Below are 18,620 nucleotides of genomic sequence, written 5' to 3'. Positions count from 1 at the left end.
TTCTTTTCCTTTTCATCACTGGAGGTGTTTGGAGCTCCTTTGCCAACTGTCACCGACGACACGGCCAGCACCGAACAGGCAAGTGAGGCACCGTCACCCAGTGCTGGTCAGAGGAGCACACCTGGGGCAGAGCATCTCGGCTGTGGATCACTGGATGCCCAGCGAGGGCTGACGTCTGTCCCTGACACCTTCCTCGGGAGAAGCCCCACTTCCGTGTCCCTCCGTCCACCACCTCGGGGTCCCTCTGTGTGTGTGTGTGTGTGTGTTTGTGTGTGTGTATGTCTGTGCCCACGCTTTGTGCAGCTGCCCGGTCACCTCACGTCCTCCCTGTTTGCTCCTTATAACAGGAGCTCCAGGGACCTCTCGTCAGTGGGTCACAGGACATCTCGGCCAGTGAATCGAGCAACCAGGGTGCACTTGCAGGGGATCATGGGATACAACATCTGTTTTCAGGCTCTTTGGCCATTTTAAAAATCATTAAGTTGCCGGTAAAAAGGACACACACATCTCGGAAGAGAATAATTTTGCCTTCACCCTGGAGAGAAAAACACAGGGCGGCAGCCTCCTCAGATTCACATGTGACCCATACAGCTGGGCAGGAATCACAGGCAGATAGAGCCGGCAAGAGGTTTCCTTCTCTCCATTGTGTTCCCCACCTTCCAGCCCCATAGGGCCAGACGTAGGGACAGCGGGAACCGAATTCACTAGGACCTGCCCAGCTGCCCCTCGAGGAGCTTCCTGTGTTTGTCAAATAAAAGCCTCTTGGAGTCCCTCTCAAAGAGGGACAGCTCGGGACCCTTCCAGGCTCACCCCGTAACGGAAACACAGGGGTGCCGGCTGGCCTGTGGGAGCAGAAACCACGTTCATGGGGCTACAGGGGCCCCACCCTTTAGCACTGCTCTTCCCCGCGGGTCAGAGCTCACGAGCTCAGCCGTTCACCGGCTCAGGGCCCAGCAGGAGGCTGTGACCTCTGCCCGAAGGGATCAGAGTGGGCCTTCAGGGAGACCTTGTTTGGGGACTGGTGTCTGCTACCTTGGGATTCATTTCCAGACGCGAGCGGCAGGGGCTGCAGTGGGGATCCGGGCGGGCCTAGTGCTCGCGGTGCCCCTCCAGCTCCTCCAGTGCCCTCCACGGCAGCCCTGGGTCCGGGGTCTGTGCCATGGGTCTCGGGTGGCCCTACTCTCAGTCCCTGAAAAGGAGAAAGTGGTACATGGGGGAGTTGGCTTAGCTGGAGCTGGGCGGTGCCAGCCTGGTGCGTTGTTTATTTGCATTCCAATCAACCTGCACGTAGCCGGCTATTTATGACCCTGGACCTTGGCCTGGCTCCACTGCGGGCGATTTCCCAGCTAGGAGCTCAGCAGGGTGCCTGTCCCCAGGAAGCCCGGAGCTGGGTGAGTCTGGGGGTGCAGGGCCACACCTGTGTCCGGCCGGTGGAAGAGGGCCCACACGTGGTGACACGTGGTCCTGTCCCTCTGGAGTTCTCTCCCTGACGAGTTCTCTCCCGCAGGAGAGGATGGAGGGCTCCTGGTCCTGAGACCCCATGTGCGGCTGGCGGCAGTGGCCCTGGGACGGCGAGATGCCCTCGGAGCACAGGGACGTCCTGGTGCTGCTCCCCATGCGGGAACGGCTGCGGCTGGTCGTGGGGGTGAGCTCGGAGGAGGGCCGGGTGGGCGACAGCAGGGGGACAGCAGGGGCCATGGGTTGAGCCAGGCCATGTGTGAGGGGTGGCCGTGGGGACCACATGGGGCCAGTGTGCTGGCGGGCCTGCCCTCTGGGACCGCACTGTGTTCTAATCACACCACTGCCCCCCAGCTTAGAGAAACGGACGCTGGCTCTGGCCACCTTTACACAGTGTGTGTCTCTCTCGGTCTGTAGCCCCCGGCTGTGGCCCAGGCCAGACACAGTCCACAGCGTCCGGCGCCTGCGTGGGCTGATTTTGTTCCGAGGGACCCATCCCTTCTGGAGCCTCTTCCCGTGACCGGGGAGGGGGTGGATCTGAGGGCAGCTGCGTCCTTGGCCTGGAATAAACACTAAAGCTGCAGAGGGAACCAGATTCAGACCTGGCAGATGGGAGTCAGGCCACCCACACCTTGTCTGCGGGTGACCGTGAGGTCCTGCCTGGAGGGGCGAGACCGCGGGTCTGTCCTCCCAAGAAGGTGGTGCCTGCCTTCCCTGGGAGGGGCAGCCCCTAAGTGCTGGGCTGGGGGACAGCAGAGCAGGGGTTCGCTCGACAGTGTCCGTGAGAGACCCTGCTTGGCCTCTACCTGATGGCCACGTGATTCAGGTTGTCCTTTCAGGGGAGATGTGAATTGTCGCTTAGGAATCCATGGATTCACTCCACATGCAGGATGACACCCAGGTGCAGGTACAGGACGGAGGCTCTGTTTAGGAAGCATGTGACTCCTGCAAACTCCCACCAGACAATGCACCTGTTTGAAGTCAGAGCCATTTGCTAAGAAGCCTCATCACAGAGGTGGCATGTGCCCGACTCTGAATGCCACTTCGTCTGTGAGGACCAGTGCACCCCTGGGGTCGAAGCTCGCCTTTACCGCCTTCCCCAGGCCCCCGGCCACCCCGGGAAAGCGGCTGCCACGCAGACGTCTTCAGGGCAACCTGCGTCAGCCAGCACTGGGTGCCCTGCAGACCCACCTGCTCCTCCCTCCCTGTGAAGGAGTGCCCGGAACGAGAGAGGGGCTGCACGCTGGCCCCGCACAGGCACTCCGGGCCCCGCAGAGACCCGCCCCGACAGGACCTCCCAGGGAGCGGGGGTGCGGTGATCCAGGGAGGGGAGCCCCTGTCTCTGTACAGCAGCTCTAGGGGTGCGTGGGGCCTGGCCTGAGCACAAACACCTGCAGGGACACACCGGACAAGCCGGCTGTGCTGTGGGCCCGCTGCTGTGCCCCGCGGCAACTCAGAGCCTGCCCCGCGGGCTGCCTGCGCCCCAGCTCCGGCCCTCGGGACACGGGGCGTCTAGCGGGTCAGTGCAGGCCGGGCCAGGTCGCTTCCAGCCAGGATTTTGACGTCTTTCCACCTCATTCCAGTTGCCCGAGAGGAAATGAAGTGGCCTGAGTCCTCCGGTGCCAGGTGGCCTCTGGAGCTCAGTTGCAGTGGCCCTTCCAGGCCAGCTGAGGTCAAGGCCTCTCTTCCCCACCTCGGCCCGGAGCAGCCCCTCCTGCGCTAACCGGTGCCCCTGCATGTCCGGCTCCGCCCCTCCCTTAGCCCTCTCCACGCGCAGCCGGGGCCCTGCCCCCCCACGTTGGTCTGATCTCACAGACGGGAAACTGAGGCCCAGGGTTGGCGAGCGCTCGGTGCCGCGTTGGGGCTGCAGCCCAGGCCGCCTGGCTCCAGAGCCCGTCTGTGTTCTCGCTGCAGGTGTAGCCCCCTGCCCGCAGGGGAGCCGAGCCAGGGTGGCAGGGGGCGGGTGCTCTGGAGCCCCAGGCCCTGTCTTGGCGGCGCGCCGGGGAGGGCTCGGCCCTCCCATTTGGCCCGTGAAGGGAGTGTTCCTGATAGACGTTGCTGACTGTGAGAAATAAGTTCCCGTTTCTGCATCTCCTTTCTGGGAACGCGGGGTGCAGGGTGCGAGAGGGACGGAGAGTTCGGGAAGCTCACGTCCACGTGGAAATGTCTGTCTCACGTGTCCAGCCATCGCGGACGCTCGGGCTGTCTAGGGCCCAATCAGAGGAAGGTGGGATCTCTGTGTCTGTCTTTTCTTCCTACTCTCACCTTGTCTGCCTGTCTTAGTTGAGTTGAGAGGCAACAGAGAGCGCCTAGAACGTTGGCTGGTGGCCCCTGGGGGAGGGGGTAACCTCACTGAAGGATAACCGTGGTTTATGAAAACGCAGCACTTGACGTGGGAGGGGTCTGGCGAAGAGCGCTGGTCCCTGCGGGGCTGGTTTGGGGCTGCCTTTGGGAGGGGGCGAAGGGGTCTGAGATGCCCCATGGCTCCCGGGAATGTCTTGCCTGAGTCCTGGGAATTTCTCCTGTGCTCAGGGACACACTTCTGTACTGGGCTCAAGGTGCCCAAGCCTCGGCGTCCCCATCCAGCGATGAGGTGCTGGAGCAGATCGATGGGCTTTCCAGGGGCTCGCTGTGTCCTCAGAGGTGCCTTATGCCACGGGGAGGTGCAGCAAGGGGACCTGGGGCGGGGGGGGGAGGGTTGGTCCTGGGGCACTGGCCCTGCCCTATGTGAGCCTGCTTCCTCGGTGAAATTCACGGGAAGGTCTTCCTGAAGGACTGTGCAGCCAGAGCAGAGCTGAACCCTCTAGATGGAGACGTGGATCTTGGCTGCGACGGGGCCCACGGAGCCAGCCTCCAGTGCCTGTGGCCTCGCCCTCCTGGCCCTGCAACTCGGAGCCAGCGGAGGCAAGTTACTTCCAGGGTGTGTGCACTGGGCTAGCAGCAAGGGAGGACCCCGTATTTCACTGTACCGCGTGCGTCTTCACACCAAGCATCAGGAAGCCATGGGCCGGGAAAAGCCTTGCTGCGACTATGCGTCACCGTCATCGCGGGCGGAGGGATTGCCCCTCACCAGATCAGATGGACAGTGACAAGGCCAGCCTCGCGAGCACTGACCACTAAGAAGTGGGACTCCCAGAGTCACAGGAGCTCCGCCCGTCCCCAGGAAGCCTGCGAACAGCGTCCTCAGGCTGCCTGGGCCGTCGCACTCCAGCCCCTCAGCTGCCCCCGGTAAATGGGTCTCCATTCGGTGAACCCGAGCCTCCACCAGCCGGCCTCACACACACGGACACGGGCGCCAGGCGGCAACGTAGGTCTGTGGGGACCAATCACCGGCCCAGGAAGCACAGAGGACAGAGGACCAGAGCCAGCAGGGAGGTGTGTCAGCTGCGGGATAAAGGACCCTGTGTGCCCAGCAAGTCACCGGCCGGGGAAAGGTCCCGGGGTGGGGCCTGCCTTGAGTCTGGACTCAACTCAACAAAGCACGAAAGTGTTGACGTTTGTGAGACAACCGGAAATTTGAACGTGTGGGGCTGATATAAAGATGCTGTTAACTTTTTAGGTGTAATGAAGCGTCTGTGGATAATGGAAAGCTGACTGGCTAATAGTTGTGTTGAGGGCGAGAGCCTGCCCTTCCGGTACACACACCGACGGAAGAGAGACACCTCACTCGTGCAGGCGTGGACGCACACCCAGGACTGGGGCCGCGTGGGAGTGGGGAGGGGCGGGGAGGTGACGGCGCTGGGGCTCGGCCTGCGCCCTGAAGCCCGGCAGGAGGTCCCCGTGGGGCAGGATGGCTGCTGTGGCAGAAGTGGGGTGTGGGGAGACATGGGCCTCCCCTGCAGCACACGCCCCTTTCAGGGGTGCCCAGACGCCAGCCCCGCTTTCAGGAGTCGCCTAGCGATGCTGGCTTAGGGTGAGGAGAGAGCCCAGTGGGGTTCCTGGGGGCACGGAGCCTCCCACACCCCGTCCTTGGAGGGAGCAGCCTCCTGTCCTGGGGTTCGGCACGCCGCCCCCGCCCTCGTGAGGGTCCCACCCTCTCACAGGCGGCCCGCTGCGTTGGGGGGACTTCTAGCCGTCAGCCTGGGGAGTGACCAGGGACCCCGAGCCCTGACTCTGCTGAGCGGGAAGCCCACTGAGCCAGACACCCTGCCCACCAGCCCGGCTCGGTGGACCCTCCTCTGGACTCCCTCCTCTTCCAGGGGTCGCCCTGCTCGGCGCCCTGAGCACCTCCCATCTCTGTCGCAGGTGCAGGCCACCGGGCACGAGCTCTTCCAGCAGGTGTGCGACCTGGCCGGCATCAGAGAAGCCCAATTCTTTGGCCTCAGTGTGATAAGAAGTAAGCAAGCGTCGCCCGATGACCCTGGGCCCCCCGGGCCCCTCCCAGGGCAGGGAGGGCGGGTGCTTGGGGCTGAGTCTGAAGGAGACCCCAGGCCTCTGCCTGGTGCCAACTGGTGCCCACGTGTTCCAAGGGCACCAGGGTATCTGGGCGATTCCCCCTCACTGCACCAGAGCACAGGCACGTACACTCATGCTCACACATGCAAATATTTACATACTTACACATTCACACACATACACACTCAGGCACACACATACATGTTCAAGTATTCATACGCACACAAAATACACAAACACATAACCACACTCGTGCACAGTCTCACATATTTACATACTTAACACATTCACATGTGCGCACTTACATATTCACACACATGCTGGCACACTCATACCCTCACATACTTATTCACACTTATAGGCACACACTCACATGTATTTACATGCTCTCACACTGGTGCACACATGCACACACACACATATACACTTGCACACTCCCCTCCTCTGGAGAGAGAGGGTGAGCAGGCTGGAAGCTTGCTTTCTGGAAGCCCTGTGCCCTGCTGGTCTGCAGGGCCCAGTTCAGAGCCGTGGGTCAGATGGAGCCTCCGTGGAACCCTGGTGTGAGGAGGGGCAGTGCTGGCAGACGAGGTGGGGTGGCCGCCTCGTTCCCCCGTGCCAGGCTCCCTCCAGGCCCCCAGGCTGAGTGGACGAGCACAGGGCGAAGCAGGGGAGCTTGACCCTCTGCCTGGATCCCCCAGCCTGTGCACCCCAGGCAGGCGTCCGGGTGGGGGCCGAGTGAGATGGGGAGACCCCATGGGGACGTGGGCTCTGAGGACCCGGCCTCTTCCTCGGCCGTCCGTGCAGCGTGTCCTGCAGATTTGTAAGCATTTCTCCGAGGGAAACAATCCCGCGGTGTTGGCCCCCTCATGATGACCCAGGCCTTCGTCCCACGTGGGTTCCCTCGGCCCCAGCCGCAGAGAAGATTCCGTGCTTGGACCGCCTGACCTCTCCGGGCCCTGAGCATAGAGATGGAGGCCCCGGGCTTGTCACTGGTGCGACTCCCGTCCTCGCCAGGCTCTCTTTGGAGCTTGTAATTTCGTCTCAGCGTGGCTGAGAGCCGAGCCCTGGGACTTCTGGTGGCCGAGTGCCTAGGGGCTTGGGGGGCGGGGGGGAGGCGTGGACCAAGCAGGGAAGAGAAGGAGGATGAGGTGGGGTCACAGGTCAAGGTCCCGATGGGAATTCCTGCCCTTAGACCCGGCCGTGCGCCCCTGGCGTGGACTTGGGGTGTCCCGTGTGGGACCCCCAGGCTGGCCCGGGGGAGGTGGTAGAGCTCAAGACAACCGCCTTTTCTCCTGTCAGGAAATCGCACCCCAGTTCTGGGCCCCGGACAGAATCGGGGCCATCGGTAAGACGGTGCTGCAGGCAGGGGGCCGGGAGCCCAGCATGGGGTTCACGTCCTAGAGTAGTGGCTTTGGGTTAAATTTTAATATTAGTGGACTTTTCCCGGTTTGCAGGGAAAGCCCAGTTAATGGGTGGCTTTGCCCCAGTTTACACTTCTGTCCAGGATCACCGTCTTAGCCGTTGGACGCTGCCGCCTTGTGCCTGGTCCTTGCAGACAACCAATCGGGACGCGAGCGTTTCTAAGAAGCTTGATTTGTTTGGGGGAGGAGGGGGTTGCCAGTGCTCATTCCTCAACAAGTCTGTCGTCTTGTTCTAGAAGTTTCCCACTTCATGGAAATGAAGTCCCCATTGTTCCAGAGAGGGTCCTGGTGGGCCTGGTGGAGGCTGAGCGGGGGGACTGGGGTAGGTGGCGGGACCCGCTCACTTCAAGGCACAGGCCTCATGGCGTAGGACCGGGCACACGCGAGCGGTAAAGCAGAGAGAGGGGACGCATACACGTGGTGACTTCGTGCGGGGACTCGTTGAGACCTGGAGCCTTGCGGGGAGGGGGGTCACAGGCTCTGGGGGGGCCCCTACCCCTGGGACGTGGTGATTGGGTTCAGTGGTACCCTCTTTCTCCTGAGCTTTGTCACTTGGGAGCCTGGGCTTCTGGAGCATCTGGAGGTGGCTTAGCTGAGGGCGTGTGCCACTCCAGGCCTCTCTGGTCCAGGACAGCCGCCAGCCCTTGGGTCCCCCCGCCAGGGCTTGAGGTGCAGTGCCACCACCACCTGACCCTCCGAGGCCCTGCTGGGGTCTGGGTGTGGGACGTGCAGGCGGGCTCAGACTCACCGGGTGGGCACGCTGGGGGCTCCAGACGCGGAGTGAGGAGGGACCTGGAGCCCGGCCACCGGCAGTAAAATAATAGAGGGACGTCGGGGGAGGGGTGGCAGGCTGGCCACCGGAGCAAGGAGGTCTCAGAGGAAGAAGCAGGGGGGCCAGTGGGGTTCACAGGCCCACCCCAGTCTCCCTCTGCCCAGGACGGAGGGATGCGCAGCCAGCCCCCCGTCCTGCAGGTAGCCCTGCAGGATAGAGGAGAGATGCAATGTTCATTTTACTGAAAAAGTACTTTGAGAATTTTCAGACATCCATGAAGGTAGAGCAAACAGCATGCAACAATTGCCAACCTTTTGCCAAACCTGCTCCATTGAGCCCTGAATGTTTTGCTGATTATTTAAAATAAATCCCAGTCCTCATGATATTCCATCCCTAAATACTCTTTACGTATCTCTTGAAAGAGAATATTTTCTTAAATAGCCACAATGCTATTTGTACACCCAACAGAATTAACAATGTCTTGATATTATTTAATATTCGCTTGATATTTAAATTTCCCAGTTGTTTCGGAAATGTCTTTTTATAGCTGTTTTGTAAGAATAAGGACCCAAATAGTGTCCCCGTGTTGTGTTTTGTCACCTGGTCCCTAAACCTCTTAGGATCAGGACCAGCCTCTGTGCAGCCTGCTCGGGCCTCAGGTAACAGATACCTCAGACCAGGCAGCTTAAACGACAGAAACCCGTTTTCTCGCAGTCTGGAGGCTAGAGGTCTGAGACCCCGGGCTCAGTGGGGCCGTTCCTCCTGAGGCCTCTCTCCTCGGTGTGTACTTGGCCGTCTTCTCCCCTTGAACTCATGTGGCCGTCCCTCTGTGCAGATCTGTGTCTGAGCTTCTCTTCTTATGTGGACACCAGTCCCACCGGATCAGGATCCACCCTAATGACCTCATTTTAACTTAATCACCTCTTAGAAGGCCCAGCTCTAAATACAGTTGTGAGGCCCTGGGGGTTTGGGCTCCAACATGAGAATCTGGGGACACGTGTGCCTCCTGACACCTCTCCCCTTTTTCATGCCGATGGCTTGCTGAGGCCAGTGCGTCCACTGTCCCACAGGCAGCCCCACACTCTAGGGTCCCGTTTCCTCCCAGCATCACCTAAACTGGCTCTCACCCCACACTCCCCTGTCCCGGAAGTTGGCTGGACTGCCCAGTCACTCGCTCAGCCTTCTGGGAGGGAAAGCATCACAAGTACCACAGGGCTGGGCCTGGGCGTGTCCGTCACCAGACACCACGTCTGGGCCCTGCTTCCAGTGGTGCGAGATTGGCCCGTGGGTTCAGGTGGGCAGTGCTGGAAGCCCACGTCCAGCGGGTGGGCTGCAGCTGGGGGGCTAGTGGGCGACTTTGAGAAACAACACATTCGATCCATTTCTAGTGCCTTTGTGGTCTAGGTTAGTGACGCTGTCGGGACTTTTCTTCTAGAGCTTGAACCTAAGCTGAAGGTGGTTTGTTTCTTTCTATTCTTTATCGTGAATTTGGAGGGGAGCTTGGAAGGAGCAGGAAGGTGATTTCTATACCCTCGAAGGCTGCCTCGTGGAGCTGGGAGGGGTGAGGCTGTCCTGCTGTCCTCAGAGAGGGGCGCAGTCGAGGCCCTGAGAGTCACCGGTTCTGGAGCTGAGCCCGACAGTAACGGAGGGAGGCCGGCCCGCCCCACGCTCCTCTCTAGAATAATCTCATTTTTCTCCAACTTACAAAGGAAACACGTGGACGTAATAGTGCAAAAAACACAGAGCGTAGAATTTGGAAAGAAGCGTCCCCCGTGACCATTCCCGGCACGACCACGTCAACCTGGCTGTTGACTTGAAGTTGGGGAGCTTGGTCCCAGGTTTATAGGCCTTTCCCGTTTCGAAGGACTCAGTCTACAGCTGGGAGAGGGGCTGTTGGGAGGGGCTGTTGCGCCCCCGGCAAGTACCAGCTCCAGTGCCATCGCGATGTCAGTGTCTAGGCTTCAGTATCTAAAGATTCCGCACTTTGGAAAACCACCCGGTAAAGCCTGGACGTCAGGAGACACACTCCTTCGGCCCGCCACCCCGAGGAGGCCGCCACGTGTGACTGGTCGCACGTGGGCCCCTCCCAGCACGCTCTGCCCCAGGCCCTGCTTCTCTCTGTAGACAGCGAGCACGTCTTCATGGACTTGAAGCAGAAGCTCAGCAAGTACTTCTCAAAGGACTGGAAGAGAGAAGTGCATGGGGTGAGCCAAACCGCCAGGCGGGCGGGCAGGGTGGAGGGGCCCGGGAGGCCCAGCTGCTGGCCCCCGGGGTGTCCGCCCCCCGCCCCAGGTCCCGGTGCGGAGTCTGCCGGGCACAGGGAAGCCAGCCACGTGGGCGCAGCTGCATGCCCTTGGGTGTTCTGGACATTTGCTCAGCTTTTCCTTTTAACAAAGTGACATAAAATCATGGACTGCCCCACAGCACAGACCTGAGCTGTGACCTCGGGCTGGGTCTGAAGTGATGGAGGTGATGGCTCCCTCCTGAGCACCAGCCGGGGGTCAGCCCCCTCCCCCCAGGTCTCAGTACCGCCTTCTCTCCACCCTTCCACCCCCAGGGAAGCGGCAGGCCCGGTGCCCCCTTCGTGGCCTTCCTCAGGGTGCAGTACTATGTGGAAAACGGAAGGCTTATCAGGTACAATTGCTCGCTGGTTCTCTGGCACGTTCCCGGAAGGGTGACCACCTGTCAGGATGCGGTATCGCTGTTGCTGGGGGGGGAGAGGCGCAGCCATTCTTTTAAATTAACCAACATGTAAAGACTAGGGCAGAAACAAGAGAGTGTTTCAAACAGAGGTATTTTTATGCCCTAGGGTGGGGTTTTTCCCAGGTGTGTGTTGCAGGGTCTGCAGATTCCTCTAAGTGGGAGCCATCCTCCTGCTCTGGGCTGCATGCCCAGCTGCTGGTGCCCCGCCCGGGTGGGAAAGGGCCCCAGGCTGGCACACCTGGAGGTCCTCGTTCTGAGATCCTGGGGCTACTTTCCCGAGAGAACCCCACCAGAGCATGTGGGAAAATACAGACCCTGGGGCGCCCCAGGAACTGAGTTACCCCAGACCGGGGGCGGGTAAGCGGGGCCCATGTCCCAGGAATCCCCTGAGCAGGTGCAAGCGGGCTGGGGTCCCCAAAAGCCTCCCCAGGCAGAGAGCTGTGTGTGTGGGGGGAAGGTTCTGGAAAAGTCTCGGAGGGGCGAACAGGCAGGTTGCGGGGAGGGAGGGTGGCTGCCCCGTGCTGTGGGGCCAGTCGCTGGTGGTAGTGTTAGAAGGTCTGAACTTGTTCTTCCCGGGGGCCCTGCTCCCCGTGTGTGTTGGGAAATTAGCCGAAGAAAGGGGCCCATCTCTTGGGAATGAGCGGCTATAAACCAGGTCTGCCGAGTCAGTCAGGCTCACCTGGCTTCTCAGCAGCAGGGCAGCACATCCACCTGTACCTCCCCCGCTACGGGGCCCTGAGGGTCCTGGGGCCCTGGGGCAACGGGACGGGGCATGGCGGGCGGGGGCGGTGACCGGCGGGGCGGGAGGCCGCGGGCTGCAGGGGGACGGCACCCCCGAGCCCGCTCGCCTGCAGCGACAGGACGGCCAGGCACCTGTACTACCGCCACCTGAAGGAGCGGGTGCTGCGGTCCCAGTGCGCCCACCGGGAGGAGGCCTACTTCCTGCTGGCTGCCTACGCGCTGCAGGCCGACCTGGGCAAGTACCGCGAGCCGGCACACTCGGGCCGCTACTTTGAGCCGCAGGCCTACTTCCCGCAGTGGGTGAGGCCCCTCTCTCCATCCTGGCCGCCACCCCCAGGGGCGGGGTGGGTCCCCGGGGTGGAGGGGGAGCAGGGGGAGGGGGAGCAGGGGGAGAGGGGGAGCAGGGGGAGGGAGAGCAGGGAGAGAGGAGGAGGGGGAGCAGAGGGAGCGGGGGAGGGGGAGCAGGGGGAGGGGAGGAGGGGGAGCAGGGGGAGAGGGGGAGCAGGGGGAGGGGGAGCAGGGGGAGGGAGAGCAGGGGGAGAGGAGGAGGGGGAGCAGAGGGAGCGGGGGAGGGGGAGCAGAGGAGGGGGAGGGGGAGCAAAGGGAGTGGAGGAGGGGGAGCAGGAGTAGGGGGAGGGGGAGCAGGGGGAGGGGGAGCGGGGCGGAGCAGGGGGAGGGGGAGCAGGGGGAGGGGAGCAGGCTGGACAGATGGCTGGCGTCTCCCTCCTCAGATCATCGCCAAGAGGGGCAGCGCCTACATCCTCAGGCACGCGCCCGCCCTGCACCGTGAGCAGCGGGGCCTGAGCCCCAAGGAGGCTGTACTGCGCTTCATCCGGGAGGCCTGCCGGCTGGAGGACGTGCCCGTCCATTTCTTCAGGCTGTACAAGGTCCAGCTGCAGGGACGCCAGGTGGGGGAGGGCGGTTCAGGCCTGGATGCACCTCCCCAAGTGTCCACAGGGCGGCCGGGACCCCGACCCAGGACAGGAGGGGCAGAGTCCCCACGGCTGTCCTAGGGCCGGGACCCCGAGCCAGCGTCAGAGGGGAAATGGGAGGAGGCCCGGGGAACCCACCGCAGCCCTCAGGCACCCCTGGTCCACCAGCGAGGGTCTGCGAGGGGGGCCTCAACCCCAGGCCTGGGGCTCTGGACCTTGCCAACGTCTGTGTCCTCTTAGGATAAGGAGGAGGAGCGACCTACCATTGTCCTGGGACTGACCCTCAGAGGAGTGCAGGTCTATCAGGTGACCGGCAGGAGCCCTCGTCTTCTCCTCCTCCCCTCCCCTCCCCTCCCCTCCCCTCCCCCTCCTCCCCTCCCCTTCCCCCTCCTCCCCTCCCCCCTCCCCTTCCCCCTCCTCCCCTCCCCCCTCCCCTTCCCCCTCCTTCCCCCTCCCCTCCCCTCCTCCCCTCCCCACTCCCCTCCTCCTCCTCCCCCTCCTTCCCCCTCCCCTCCCCTGCCCCTCCCCTCCCCCTCCCCCTTGCCCCTCCCCTTGCCCCTCCCCCTCCTCTTTCTCCTTAATGCCCCCTCCCCTCCCCCACGGGGGCTGGTCTTGCTGCTTCCCTCTGGCTGGCCCTGTGCATGCGGCCCTGCTGTCTTGCAGGAGGTGAACCACACTCCACAGCTGCTCTACGACTTCCCCTGGAGCCACGTCGGGAAGCTGGCCTTTCTGGTGCGTGTCTGATGGGGTCAGGGCTGGGGGCTGGGGTGTCTTAGCCCCCAGGAGCCCAGGGGAGCCTGGCAGACGCTTGTCCTTCAGGACGTTGACGAGGCATGTCATGGCCCACGAGGTGCAGGCACAGCCTGAGGCCTGGGGGCTGTCCTGCATGGAGACAGCCCCGCCCCCTGGAAGTGTCCTCCTGCCAGGCTGGGTGTCCTGGCTCTCGTCACCAGGAGGACTTCTGGCTCCTGGGTGGGGACAATAAAGGGGGGCGAGGAGGAGGCCACAGACGCGCTCCATCAGACACCCTGGGCCGGGCCTGGCGCCGGGCGGGTGGCAGGGACAGTGGGCCCTGGGTGCAGGCTGGACTCGAGGGCCCAACACGGCCGTGGGCCCATGGGGTCCGCCTCCCCCAACCCAGCGCGGTGGGCGCCGAGTTACAGCTGCCCTGAGGCCCCTCCCACACCCGCACCCCCAGGAGAAATCTGGTGGCAGGACAGAAACATGGGAGCCCCCAGCAGAGGGCCTGGCTGATGCTGTCCTCTGGCTTTCTTGGTACATCACACTGCGTCTCTTCTCCGCTCAGGGCAAGAAGTTCGAGCTCTGGCCGGACGGGCTGCCCGCGGCCCGGAAGCTGGTGTACCGCACAGGCTGCTCCTGGCGCTCCAGCCACCTGCTGCACCTGCTCAGCACCAGCCACCAGCTGCACCTGACCCTGCAGCCCGTGCTGCAGCGGCTGCGGCAGCTGGAGGAGGCCCAAGGTAGGGCCGTCCCGTCAGCGCCCACCCCTCCTCTGCGGTCTAGGCCGGATGCTCTGGACGCGGCAGCCCGCGTCACACCATTTTCCCAGTGGGGGGTTGGCAAGGGGGTGGTGGCGACCCCACTCCTCCAGCTCTCCTGGGGCCTGATTCTAAAGATGGGGGCCAGAGGGGAGGTGAGGCGAGGGCTGCAGCAACCCCCAGGCAGTTCCTGGAGGCCCTGGCAACGCACGCATGCATGTGTGAGCACGGAGTGCCCGTGTGCACATGTGTGCACACCTGCTTGCGGGGGCTGCTTGGGGTCCCTCGCACTGAGAGCTGGGAGCCCTAGGGCCGTGAGCACAAGGGCGAGTGTTAGGAGTTTACCGGCTGCCGGTGACAGATCCCACCTGGGGGCCTGGGCTATGACAGTGGACACTCGGGCCCCGATCTCTGGGTGGCACTTCCCTCCCCCGACTCTGCATCTTCCTGGGCCTGGCGGTGGGCTGGACCCCTGGGCCTCTGTCGGCCACCTGCGGCTCCGTCTCCAGCGCTGTTCTTACAGCGGCACCCTCCCCCTCCCCCCGCACAGAGAAGAAGTGCTACCGGGAATCCTGCGTCAGCGATGTGCTGGAGCTGGAGCTGGACCTGGACCCAGCCACCAGAGCGTCCCCCGGCTCCCCTGGCAGCAGGGACAATGGGGACGGAGGCTGGCGTCCCCCGCAGCGCCTCTCCCTCCTCTCGCCTGGCAGCCACTGCAGCTCCCATTCGTCGGGCATTGAGGCCGACTCCCAGCTGGCGGGGCCCGTGGAGCCCGGGGAGATGTCAGTGGATGAGCCCGTTGTCGGGGCTGCAGCGCTCCACGGGGAGGAGCCGCCCAGCAGCTCCAGCACCAGCCAGAGCAGCCGTGGCACAGTTGGTGGTGGCAGAGGTGGGCCTGAGGGCGACACCCGGGACCAGGGGGAAGGTGAGTGTGCTGCTTGGCTAGATGCTGGCTGGGTCATCGCTGTGGATGCCGGGAGAGGCTGGGGTGCTCGTGACCCTGATTCTTGGGGACCTTGTTACACAGGGGCCCCTCCACCACAGGGCCTGGGAGAGAGAAGGGAGGACAGGGCCCTCCCTGCAAGACGTGGTGGGTGGTGGTCCTTCAGTCCCCCGACAGCTGGTGACTCCTAGGGAGCCTGGCCTGGCCAGAGTCCCTCATGTAAGATCCCTTCGGAAAGCATTCAGCCAGGTTTCTCTCTTGCTACCCACGGGGTCAGTAGAAGTCACATGACAGTCGGCCACTTATGAGCCATTCTCGGACCAAGCACCCACCCGGCTTGGCATGAGCTCCTTGTCCTCAGGGATGCTTCCGCAGTAGGTCCGGGAGTGGGGGCCCTGAAGTGGTTCCTTGTCACCCCAGGAAGGTTATGAAGGCTCTGCTATTCCCTGAGCACCTGCAGCATCTTTGAGAGTGGATGCAATGGGTAATCGTGGGGACCAGTCTCAGGGCCTGGCCACCCAGGTCCACCTAGAGTCACCCAAGGTTATGCAGGGTCACCCAGCATCACCCAAGGCCACCCAGAGTCATTCAGGGTTACCCAAGGTCACCCAAGATCACACAGCGTCAGGTGGAAAGGTCAACCTGCTGTGTCCACCTTTACATTCTGAGCGATGAAGGACAGATCGGTCTCTCCCTCTGAGGTTTTGCCCAAGTGTGGGGTCTGCACTCTGGTATGAGCAATAATAATGATAAGATGGTGTTTGCCCAGTGAGCGCCTGCTTTGATTAGACATCAGAGCACTTGGACAACTAAAGCAGCCCAGTGCGGAAGGACAGGGTAGTGTGAGTGGGGGGGGGGGACAGGGAGTGGGTGGGGTCCTGGGGGACCCTGCGGGGAGAAGGCTGGGACAGGCGGGGACCACCTAAGGGGAGGAGCCCGGGTCGCCCACGGAAACCATCGCTCCTCGAAAGGGCTCCGACACCTCACGTGGAGGACACACGTGATAGTCTGGGGTTCCAGATGACCTGCAGGCAGGAGGCCAAGGTCACAGCCCACCCCTCTGTGACCCCGAGGCCTGAGAGGAGGGGTGCGGGAACCACAGAGGCACCCAGTCTCATCTTAGAGTTTGGGGCCCTGGGGTGGGCTGCCCTCTGCAGGGAGCAGGCGGGTGTCCCCAGGCCCTGCTCACGTGCCCTCGCCCTCCTCGCAGCCTCTCCCCAGCAGCCTTTGGCCGCGGTGCGGGTCACGCTGGTGAGCACGAGGGGCCTGAGCGCTGAGGGCCTGCACCAGGTAGGTCCCCACGTGGGCCAGGCGGCCTCTCCCTGTTCTGCATCGCGCCCCGTCGGGTCAGGAGACTCGTCGGGCAGTGGGGGGCCGGTGAGGCTTTAGGGAGTGAGGCGGGTCAGGAGCTGGGTCTCCTCTGCCTCCGCGGCTGAGAGCTGAGAGTTCGGCCTGCCCTGTGGGGCGTCCACCGGCCCCGCCCCCTTTCCCAGGCGGTGGGCGGTGTGCACAAGGCCGGCACAGCTCGGGCCCCAGGAGCGCGGGGCTCTGGGGGGCTGCGCCCCGACCCCCAGGAGCAGGAGGGGGGCCAAAGCCAGTGGCCCTGGGAGGTGGGTCAGAGGAAAGGGGGCTGGAGGCGCCGGGCCTTGCTTAGGGCGGACCTGGGGGAGCCCCAGTGGGCGGGTGGTGACCCCGGAAAGAGAGTGAATGTTAGGGTGCGATTTGACTCAGAGGGAGGCGGGCGGGCGCGGGGGGCCGGCAGGAGGTTGGAGTTCAGCGGGGGAGAGGGCGGGAGGGGGAGCGAATGGAGGGGAGGGTGAGGCGGCTGCAGGACGGCCCCGTGGTCTCTCCCTGCAGGTGCCGGAGGCCCAAGCGGCAGCTGGCCCCGCGGCCCCGCACAGCCGCAGCGTGGAGGCCCCGCGCCCCGCCCCGCGCAGCTGCCCCCTCCGCCGCGCGCTGGACCCCGCGCCGAGGAGGTCCGTGAACTCCCGCTCCCTGGACCTGCTCGGAGAAGACCAGCTCCCTGAGGAGTTTGTGGTGTAGACGACTCAGGGCGCCGCTTCACCCGCGCAGGACCCCGTCCGCGCCGCACGGCTCCGCCCACTTGGGACTCTGTCCCTGCAGCGCCGCTCCATCCACGCGGGGCTCCGTCCATCTCTCCATCCGCGTCTCGCTGGCCCTCTCTGCCCTGGAGGCTCCCACCTCCCACCGCCAGGCTGAACGGAGCCTCTGGCACCGCCCCTTTTATCTGGCGGCTTTGCACCTTCACCTGTCAAGCCTGGAGGTGCCGACTAGGTCTCGCTTTCCCTGCTGCTCTGACTATGGCCGGTCCTAGCATCTTCCGTCCGCGTCTCCAGGAGGCAGAAGCCGAGGTCCGGGGCTCCAGTCTCTGCGCAGTGGCGCGTGGGCCGTGCTGCCTCTAACGCTCGAGGGAAGGTGTCTCAGCTCAGGGGTCCCCAACCGCCCGGCCGCAGCCTGTTTGGAGCCGGGCCGCATAGCATGCCCTCCGGGGCTCGCATGACCGCCTGAACCATCCTTCCCCCCACCCCCACCTGCCATCCCGCCTGTGGAAAGATTGTCTTCCACCAAACCGGTCCCTCATGCCAAAAAGTTTGGGGACCAATGTCCTAGCTGCTCGCGGACATTGGAGAGACCTCTGGGGTTCCCCTGCCACCAACTGCTCGAAGGATAGTGAGACCAAGAACAGCAAGGTTCCCGGGAGTCCGTGAGCTCACGGTCGCCATCGTTCTCACTGCACTGGCCACAGGTTCCCCAGACCACCCTCTCTGCTCACAGCCCTGGGCCCACAGGACAGAGGCGCCTCTGTGAACCATGGGCCCAGCTGCGTCACCCCAGACTCTCAGCAGAACCCACCCTGTCCGCCGTGTGTACACAGAGGCATCAGGCCTGGAACCGCACAGCCACGTGGACACTTGTCCCGTGGAGCTGGTGGCAGTAAGTGGGAGGGGCAGGCTAAAGAGGAAGCCGTGATCTACTCTGACTCACAGAAAGAAGGCTCCAGAAGAAAGCCCGCCAGCGCAGAGGCTGAGTTTTCTCCTTCCCATCACAAGCCAGGCTCTGAAGGTGGTCCTTCCCCACCTCCTGCCCCAGTATCCACCCAGCCCGGAGGGCGTCTGGGCACCAGGGAGCCGTGGCATCTAGTCAGCACTGGCCACCCCCCGCCCACCGGCCATTCATTGCCCCTGCCCCCTCCCCGAGTCAGAAGACTGGATGGGAGGTGGGGACAGGGATGGGGCCGGACTGCCAACCCCCCTCATCTGGGGCAGGAGACCCCTTCCGAGCTTCGCCACCTCTCCAGTTGGCAGCTCCACAAGTGGCTGAATGGCTGAGTGGAATTTCACAGCGATTTCTGGAAAAGCATATTGAGGGACTTTGACCTTTGCTGGGGGCCGTACTGGCCGGTGATTCAGAGGCCGGTGAGCAGGCCGAGTGTCCCACTCGGGGCTGGACCCGCCGGGGTCGGGGCGCCCGGAGGCTGGGCTGTAGTTAAGGCTGTGCTTTCCATCCAAGTCAGGGCAGCTGCCCCAGGGCTGAGACATGGCCCCCACCGCGCCTCCAGGGCCCTGCGTGCAGGGGGCCTTCTCCAACCGTCCACCTCATGGACAGTGCAGAGTGGCTGTGCTGAGCCCAGACAGTGGAGGGAGCTGGCCTCAGGCTGGCGCTCTGTGTCCCCAGAGGTAAAGGCAGGGCTGGTGCGTGTCTCACCTATCTCCTGACCCCAGCTGGGCCCTGCAT

General features: G+C 63.5%; 1 protein-coding gene across 2 annotated transcripts; it reads left to right on the top strand.

The window, feature by feature from the left end:
- Positions 1-1,335: 1,335 nt before the first annotated feature.
- Positions 1,336-17,394, top strand: FRMD1 (FERM domain containing 1). 2 transcript variants are annotated; one of them, XM_081251069.1, is made up of 13 exons: positions 1,336-1,391; positions 1,508-1,645; positions 5,704-5,794; positions 10,171-10,250; positions 10,604-10,680; positions 11,604-11,790; positions 12,222-12,377; positions 12,663-12,728; positions 13,086-13,154; positions 13,729-13,903; positions 14,472-14,846; positions 16,075-16,154; positions 16,722-17,394. In XM_081251069.1, exons 2-13 carry the CDS (start codon positions 1,541-1,543, stop codon positions 16,905-16,907), a joined length of 1,647 nt encoding a protein of 548 aa, XP_081107195.1. In that variant the 5' UTR covers positions 1,336-1,391; positions 1,508-1,540; the 3' UTR covers positions 16,908-17,394. The 2 variants fall into 2 exon arrangements, with proteins under 2 accessions (XP_081107195.1, XP_081107194.1); XM_081251068.1 differs by having other exon boundaries at positions 12,222-12,398.
- The last annotated feature ends 1,226 nt before the right edge of the window (positions 17,395-18,620 follow it).

The sequence above is a fragment of the Mesoplodon bidens genome (genome assembly GCF_964165515.1).
Source record: "Mesoplodon bidens genome assembly, chromosome: 12".
Lineage (NCBI taxonomy): Eukaryota > Metazoa > Chordata > Mammalia > Artiodactyla > Ziphiidae > Mesoplodon > Mesoplodon bidens.
The sequence above is the reverse complement of the archived record's forward strand: the minus strand, read 5'-3'. Positions and strand labels throughout refer to the sequence as shown.